Below are 9,000 nucleotides of genomic sequence, written 5' to 3'. Positions count from 1 at the left end.
TAATAACGAGACAAGCAGGATGCATCGGAGCGCTGACGATCAAAATGGTGATGGAGTGCCGAGACACCTGGCCGATGCAAGGTAACAACGTCCTATGTAAAAAAGAACTACTTTTGCGACCGGCGATGAAGGGTGAAGCCAATTAGGATGCAAGGTAACAACACCTTAACTATGTGGAGGGGGAAAAGTCCAACTTTTGCAGTTAGCGATGAAGGTACCGATAGATATCTTTGGAAGCTCATTGTGCCGGCTAGCCGTGTAATTTTGGCATCCCTGTTGGAACCACACGGACGTTAATCCCGATCCATATACGTATGCACACGCTGCTTATACGTGCGCGACGCTTTGGGCTGATCGTGGGAGCATATAAACAAGGGAAACCACACGCACAAGACTGGGAATAACCATTTTGTATGCCCACTTACATATCTGATATCGCAATCAGTCGTCATAGAAGAACCCAGCTGCTAAAACAAGAACAATGCTGACGTCCTCGACATACGTCATGTGCTCGTTCATGGCTATATATAGGCAGGCTTCCGCCAGGTTCCATGCAACCACCACCCGGCTTCCGATCTCCACAAGCTACAATGGCTTCCGCCGTTCCCTGTCTGCTCTTGTGCTTGCTCGTTCTTGCTCCTCATCTCGGCAGCTCCTACCGCACAGGCTCCATCAATGGTGGGAAGCATGTCATCACCCGTTCGTCCCATGAGTCCAAGAAACCATCGACCTGCTCCTCCAACCCTTCTGGTGAAAATTCTACAGTATCTTCATCATGTGCTTGCAACTAAATTTACTCTTTATGCGAAGTTCTTGAAATATATTGCCCACATTCGTCCCTCCATCAGTTCGGACTTTTGAATGAGTTCACTGGAGCATGAATTTGATAGTTGCTAACTTATCTACACCTTGTGCAGGAGATGGCAATGGACTGCCGGTGACGCATCGGCTGAGCCCGTGCTCACCTTCTGCCGCCGGTCTGAGCCAGAGCATGCCCTCGGTCGGCGACGCCTCCAGCCGCGACGCCCTCCGCCTATGCGGGCTCCTCGACGAGTCGGCGGACAGTCCTGGTCTGACGATCCCCTCGACCGGCACCCCCCTGGTGGATCTTCCGGACGCACCGGAATACCACGTCGTCATCGGCTTGGGCACTCCGGCGCAGAACATCACCGTGGGATTCGACACGGCCACCATCGGAGCCACGCTTCTCCAGTGCAAGCCATGCGCCGCCGGGGACCCATGCGACAAGGTCTTCAACCCGTCCCACTCCCTGTCATCAACCCTTTACGACATTCCATGCGGCAGGACATGGGAAGGCTGCCCCATTACCCGTTGCACCACCCCCGGCTGCACGTTCCGCGTGACACACAATGGCTCCCTCGTGTTCAACGCCACCATGGAGAAGGACACCCTCACGGTGGCGCCGTCGGTCCACGTGCGCGGCTTCAGGTTCCTTTGCATGGAGATGATGAGCGAGGTGCCGACGGACGGCACGTCGGGAGTCCTCGACCTCAGCAGGAACCGCTACTCGCTGGCCTCACAGGTCAGTCTGTCCCCGGACACGGTCGCCTTCTCTTACTGCCTGCCCAGGGGCGCTGAGTCCCAGGGCTTCCTCTCCTTCGGCACCACCCGGCCGGAGCTCGCCGGCCGCCGCGTGAGCTACGCCACCCTGCACAGCAGATCCCCCCGCCGGAACCTCTACTTCCTGAGGCTCATCTGCGTGAGTATCGGCGGGCTGGAGCTCCCGATCCCCACCGAGTCGCTCGCCAGCGACGCGCTGATCGAGGTGCAGACGACCTTCACCTACCTGCAGCCGCGCGTGTACGAGGACCTGCGCGAGGTGTTCAGGTTCGTGATGAGCGGTTACAAGGTGGCGCCTTCGTCCGGCGAGCTCGACACGTGCTACGACTTCACCGGCCTGAACGGCGTCGACGTGCCGACCATCACGCTCAGCTTCGAGGGCGGCGCGAGCCTGGAGCTCGGGTTTGAGCAGATGATGTACTTTAGCGACCCCCACAACATCTTCTCGGTGGCGTGCCTCGCGTTCGCGCCGGTGCCGGCGTACGGGTCGGGCGTCTCCGTCGTCGGGTCGCTGGCGCAGGCGTACACGGAGGTGGTCTACGATCTGCGTGGAGGCAAGGTCGGGTTCGTTGACAACCGCTGCTGATCGATCAAGCCAGTCAAAGCAGCATGTAGCATGCATGCATCGCATGCATAATAGTATATTGAAGGTTGGTTCTTCAAAAATAAGGCTCTCACAAGTCACTAGGTACTAGATGGTGTGGAGTGGAGTTATCTCCACACCTAGATTGCTGATGGATAAGCAGCAGCTACATAAGTTTTTCCTTTTTGTTTTTGAGGGAGCAGCAGCTACATAAGTTAGTGTTATACTGCCTCGGCATCTTGCTTGTTTCCAGGTGCCGTATTAAACTAAATAAAGCAGGTCATTGCAAATTGTGTTTTTTTTTCAAGATAATAGTAGTTTATTCCAAGATAAGAGGGTTACATTCCAGAGGCAAGAGACCTCAATATGAGCAATGCTACACATACGTAAACTTACGTTCAGGTTTTACGTAAATGATGATGTGGGTGTTGTTAATTGGGCCAGGATTAGCAGCTGGGGCCCACCCCGTTTGAAATCAGGGGGAGGAGAGAATGATATGAAGGTTAAGTAAGCCTACGTAGGACCTTTCGTAGGTCTAGCATTTTTGCCTCAATATACAGGGTCCTCTGTCGAGCCACACATCCGTGACACGTTGAAAGCGATTATACCTTGCGCAATCTGCAACTCTATTGTGAGACCTATGAAGTTTCTGGAGAATAAACTCTTTACTAACTATTAATGACTTAATTTCAGCAACTAAATGACCATACACTGATGGATAAGTAGCAGCCACATAAGTTACTGTTACAGTTTTGCTTTATTATGTCTCAGTCAATGCTATATTCCTTTTGTTAGGATCGATGACCTTCCGCGGCGTTCGTGATCCATGAAACGCCGGTCGTCGTCTTTGAGCCGGAGCACAGGCAGCGCCTCCTTGAAGGCCATTGTCAACGGTGTAGAGAAGGCACCACGCTGTGCGCAGTAGTTATCGGTGTCGTAGAGAAGGCACCGCCGTATTTGCGTGCCACTGCACCTCTTGCGTCATCTTGGGTGGACGTTGTCGCCATGGCCCCGAACAACACCAACCGCGCACAGCGTCCGGATGCAGTGTGCCCAAGAGGTCCTTTGAGATGGTGGTCATTGCCAAGTTACTTGGGTCGACCAGAGTGCCATGGTGGAACCGCTGGTCAGGAGGAAGGGGCACTAATGTGGTGGCAGCCCGCGTCAAGCATGAACGGTCTTGCCCTCCACGGCCATGTCTTGTCGGGAAAGACAAGCTCGGCGGTGGAAAGGGAGGAAGGTGGCACTAATGTGGTGGCAGCCCGATCTTTTAATGAGTGGGGATAGCAATCGATTTGGTGGAATTTGATTTAGACGACCCGACTATACCCTACCCAACAACATACATCCGCAATCGCTAAACCAATCTGCGGTGTGTGGTAGGCACGATCAATGTAAACAGCGAGGTTTGAGTTCCTACAAGCAAGCGAATAATCGGGACGATCTATAGTAACTTGCAATATGAAATTGTTGATAATAAACCGAACACACGAAATAGATGAACAAGTTGGGGTTCAACCGATGATCTGACAAGGTGGTAGTCCTACACATCTTGTAGTTGCAAATTATAGCGAAGGCTAAACAATATAACAAAAATCCAAGTTTTGAACCCTAATAAATGACGGCACAAGAGCGGCTCAATGCAATGCAAGGGGGTCAAAGGCCAATCAAGAGCGGTGTCCCGCGAGAGAAAAAAAAGGTTGTTTTGATGGCTTTCTGTTGGTCATCACACTGCTCAAGAGACAGCTAATGGATGGCCGGTAGCATTAAAGGAACACGACTAGAAATGTTCTGTCAATGGCGAAGGAAGACCACTTATTGTTTGGCACATTACTTAAACTATCACGACACCTTGTATGGCATCGAAAACAAAACAAACACGTCTTCTCGTATGTCGTTTTAGATATCGCTGACACAACCATTGGTCTAGCGCGTACGAGACTGTCAGGCGGACTAACATGGTGCTAGTGAGCCTAACACGATTAACATCAACAACATGATTCTGTTGTGACTAAAAAGGCACCGGCATACTGTTGGAAATATGCCCTAGAGAAAATAATAAATTTTTTATTATCATATTTCCCAGTTAATGATAAATGTTGTTTATTATTCATACTAGAATTGTATTAACCGAAAACTTAAATACATGTGTGTATAGATAAACTACACTGTGTCCCAAGTATGCCTTTACTAGACTAGCTCGTTCATCAAAGATGATTAAGGTTTTCAAACCATATACATGAATTGTCATTTGATAACAGGATCACATTATTAGGAGAATGATGTGATGGACAGACCCAGCAGTAAGCTTAGCATCAGATCATTTAGTTATTTGCTACAACTTTTATCATGTCAAGTATCTGTCCCTTAAACCATGAGATCATGCAACTCCCTGACACTGAAGGAATATTTAGTGTGTATCCAAACGTCACTTCATAACTGTGTGATCATAAAGGTGCTCTACAGGTATCTCTGAAGGTGTTTGATGGGTTGACACGGATTGAGACTGAAATTTGTCGCTCGGTGTGACGGGGCCCTCTCGGTAGTACAACATCACAAGAAGCTTGCAAGCATGTGACTAATGAGTTTAGTCATGAGATCTTTTATAGAACGAGTGAAGAGACTTGTCGATAAAGATATTGAATTAGGTATAGAGATACCGACGATCAAATCTCGAGCAAGTAACATATCGCCTGACAAAGGGAATTGTATACGGGATTAACTGAATCCTTGACATCGTGGTTCAACCGATAAATATCTTTGTGGAATATGTGGGAACCAATATGGGCATCCAGGTCCCCTATTGGTTATTTACCGGAGAGGGGTCTCGCTCATGTCTACATGATTGTCGGACCCGTAGGGTCGCACGCTTAATGTTCGGTAGCGCTAGGGTAGTAGTTAGATATTAATAGTGGAAATTCTGAAGGTTATTCGGAGTCCCGAATGGATTCGGAACGTCACGGAGAGCTCCAGAATGGTCTGAAGGTAAATATTTATATATGGAAAGTTGTTGTCGGGGTTCCGGAAAAAGTCCGCTTTTTTGGTATATTATCGGGAAGTCACCAGAAGGTTCCGAAGGGGTCCGTGTCGGCGTTCAGGATATGGGGGTATCCGGACTTGCCTGCCTGCGGCTCACCACGTGGCTCCCTCGACGGCCAGGTACGGCCCAACTTTGACATCAACAACTCTAGACCCTCGCGAGGGGCCAAGCCTCGTGTGGCGGACGACGCCAAGACCCCCGAGGTGATCGGCCTCCTCAGGCTGGCTCCCAGGGGCGGAGAGTTCTATGCAAGGTGTCTCTCACGAGGCTCAGCTGACATGAGTCATGACGACCAAGGCCAGGCGGGCGCCAGGCAGGCGCAGAGCTCAGGTTTCCTCTTCGGTGCAAGGGAGGCAAGCCACAGGCGCGGAGTACCAAAGAATCAGCCAAAGGTTTCCATTCTGGTGCAACAAGACCAAGACCGCCAGGACGGCAGGACGGAGGTCATCGCCGAGCCCACCGCAGCGTCACTACCAGAGGCTTTTCGCAGGCAAATATTACTTTTGTTAGGATAAGCTGTACTACTTGTCCCCTTTCAAATCCGGCCATTGTGGGGTCCCTTCCCGCCAACATTTGGGAAAAGGACCAAGGCCACTATAAATATGACTTAGCCACCACCATAGAGCGACAACTAGTTTGCATCCACCAGCTCTCTTAAGCTCAAGAACACCTCACCTCCTGAGGCCAGTTCATCCACTGTACTAGTTCATCCTCAGCCCTCCGAGGCAATCCACCAAAACGCTGGAGTAGGGTATTACACCACAAGGTGGCCTGAACCAGGATAAACTATTGTGTCTCTTTGTCTCTTTGAGCTCGTCATGCTAGGCTTAGGAGAATCGCGAGTAGGAATGCTGGGTAGATTGAGATCTCCGCACGCACCCCAGAGTTCGAACCTTTCAAGGGTTTGCGGAACCCATAATCCGATAGTCCGAAAGTCCTCGGAGGGACCAACATGTCCCATATAGTATCATGGGCTGTAGGTGGGTGCCCTGGCATTAATGGTCCAAGGGAACCAACTCCTACAAGGCCCATGCGCGTGGGAATGAGAAACCCTAAGTGGGAGGGACTCCACTTGCCTTGGGAGTCAAGTTTCCTCCCTTGGATGCCTCACCTCCTTGTAGGAGGGGATAGGGCCCCAGCCCTCCCATACCCCTATATATAGTTGGAAGGGGTGCAAGGGCTGGAAACACAAAAACCCAAGCCTCATCTCTCTCCCGATAAGCCTCCACCTCGATTCGTCACGCTTGGCGAAGCCCTGTCGGTGTTCCACTGCCATTACCACCACCAAGTCGTCATGTTGGAACAGATCTCATCTACCTCCTCTCCCCCGCTTGCTGGATAAATAAAGATAGGATGCTGCCGAGCCGTATGTGTGCTAAACTCGAAGGTGTTGTCCGTTCGGCACTAGATCGGATTGGAACGCGACGAGTACACCTACATTAACCGCATTACGATGCTAATGCTTTCGGTCTACAAGGGTACATAGACACACTCACCTCTCGTTGCTATGCATCTCCTAGATTAGATCTTGGGTGATTGGTAGGAAGTTTTTTGATTTTCATGCAACTTTCCCCATCAGTGGCATTAGAGCTAGGTCCATGCATAGTTAGATTAGAACTTGGGTGATTGGTTGGATTTTTTTATTTTTCATGCAACATTCCCCATCAGTGGTATCAGAGCTAGGTCTATGCGTAGATGGATATGCATGAGTAAAACACAAACTTGTTGTGGGCGTTGATGTTCAGATTGCTTACTTCCCTTGTCTTATTTGAATTCGGTGGTATTGTGGGATGAAGTAGCTCGGACCAACCTTACATGTCTTCGCGCATGAGACCGGTTCCACAGTTTGACATGCAACTTGTATTGCATAAAAGTGTATTTGCGGGTGCTTGTCTCTCCTACTTTAGTTGAATCTGATTTGACAAAGACAGTCCTTGTAGAAGGTAAAAAGGCAACCTGTATGTCACCGTTATGGTTTTGCGTAGATAAGAATAGTTCTTATAGTTTGTCCCAGCAGCCACGTAAAAATTGCAACAACAAAGTAGAGTACGTCTAACTTGTTTTTGCAGGGCATGTTGTGATGTGGTATGGCCAAAACATGATGTGATATATGTTGACGTATGAGATGATCATGTTTTTTAAAAGGTTCACGACTTGCATGTCGATGAGTACGACAACAGGAAGGAGCCATAGGGTTGTCTTTAATTTATTGTATGACCTGCATGTCAATGATTTAATGCCATGTAATTGCTTTACTTTATCTCTATGCGTTAGCAATAGTTGTAGAAGCAATAGTTAGCGAGACAACCACATGATGACACGATGATGGAGATCATGATGTCATGCCGGTGACGATGGAGTTCATGCCGGTGCTTTGGAGATGGAGATCAAACGCACAAGATGATAATGGCCATATCATGTCACATATATTGATTGCATGTGATGTTTATATTATTATGCATCTTATTTTGCTTCGGACAATGGTAGCATTATAAGATAATCCCTTCACTCAATATCAAGATAAAAGTGTTCTCCCTAAGTATGCACCATTGCAAAAGTTCGTCGTTTCAAAGCACCTCATGATGATCGGGTGCGATAGACTCTACATTCACATACAATGGGTGTAAGCTAGTTTTTACACATGCGGAATACTTTTGTTAAACTTGACAAACCTAGCATGTACAGACATGGCCTTGGAACATGGAGGACCGAAAGATCGAACATGAGTCATATAGTGGATAGATCAACATGGAGATGTTCACCATTGATGATGACCCTATATCACGTGATGATCAGACATGGGTAGTTGATTTGGATCATGCAACACTTAGACAACTTGAGGGATGTTGATTTAAGTGGGAGTTCATTAGTAATATGATTAATTGAACCAATTATCATGAACATAGTCTTAGTGTCTTTGGAAAAATTATGTTGTAAATCAATGGCTCACGTTCTAGCTCCCTTGAATTTTAATGCATTCCTAGAGAAAGAAAAGATGAAAGATTGTGGAAGCGACTATGCAGACTAGGTCCATAATTTGAGGACGATCCTCACTGCTGCATAGAAGGCTTATATCCTTGATGCACCGTTAGGTGTGCCACCCGCTCCCGCAAATTTGGACGCCATGAACGTCTGGCAGGCTAGAAGTGATGACTACACGATGTTCAGTGCGCCATGCTTTATCTCTTAGAACAAGGGCTCCAAAAATGTTTTGAGCACCACGAAGCATATTAGATGTTCCAGGAGCTGAAATTGGTATTTCAGGCTCATTCCCGGGTTGAGAGGTATGACACTTCCGACAAGTTCTTTAGCTGCAAGATGGAGGAGAACAGCTCCATTGGCGAGCACGTATTGAAGATACCTGGGTACTACAACCTCCTGAATCAATTGGGAGTTAACCTTCCAGATGAAGTAGCGATTGATAGACTTCTCGAATCACTACAACCAAAGCTATAAGGGCTTCGTGATGAACTATAATATGCAAGGGATAGAGAAGACGATCCCTGAGATTTTCGCGATGCTTAAGGCCGTGGAGGTACAAACGAACAAAGACAAGGGAAAGAAAGGGAACTTCAAGAAGAATGGCAAGGCTGTTGTCACTCCCGTGAAGGAACCCAAGGCTGGACCCAAACCTGAGACTAAGTTCTTCTATTGCAAGGAGGGTGGTCACTGGAAGCGGAACTGCCCTAAGTACTTGGCAGGTAAGAAGGCGACAACATCAACAAAGATATATTTGATATACATGTTATTGATGTGTACCATACTAGTAGTCGTACTAACGCCTGCGTACTTGATA

At 48.4% G+C, this 9,000-nt stretch overlaps 1 protein-coding gene across 1 annotated transcript; it reads left to right on the top strand.

Annotated features, from left to right (window-relative positions):
- Positions 1 to 590: 590 nt before the first annotated feature.
- On the top strand, positions 591 to 2,167 carry LOC119335495 (aspartyl protease family protein At5g10770-like). The gene is made up of 2 exons (XM_037607613.1): positions 591 to 699; positions 918 to 2,167. The coding sequence occupies exons 1-2, from the start codon at positions 591 to 593 to the stop codon at positions 2,165 to 2,167; spliced, it is 1,359 nt and encodes a 452-aa protein (XP_037463510.1).
- Positions 2,168 to 9,000: the final 6,833 nt, after the last annotated feature.

This window comes from Triticum dicoccoides, chromosome 7B, assembly GCF_002162155.2.
Source record: "Triticum dicoccoides isolate Atlit2015 ecotype Zavitan chromosome 7B, WEW_v2.0, whole genome shotgun sequence".
Lineage (NCBI taxonomy): Eukaryota > Viridiplantae > Streptophyta > Magnoliopsida > Poales > Poaceae > Triticum > Triticum dicoccoides.
The sequence above is the reverse complement of the archived record's forward strand: the minus strand, read 5'-3'. Positions and strand labels throughout refer to the sequence as shown.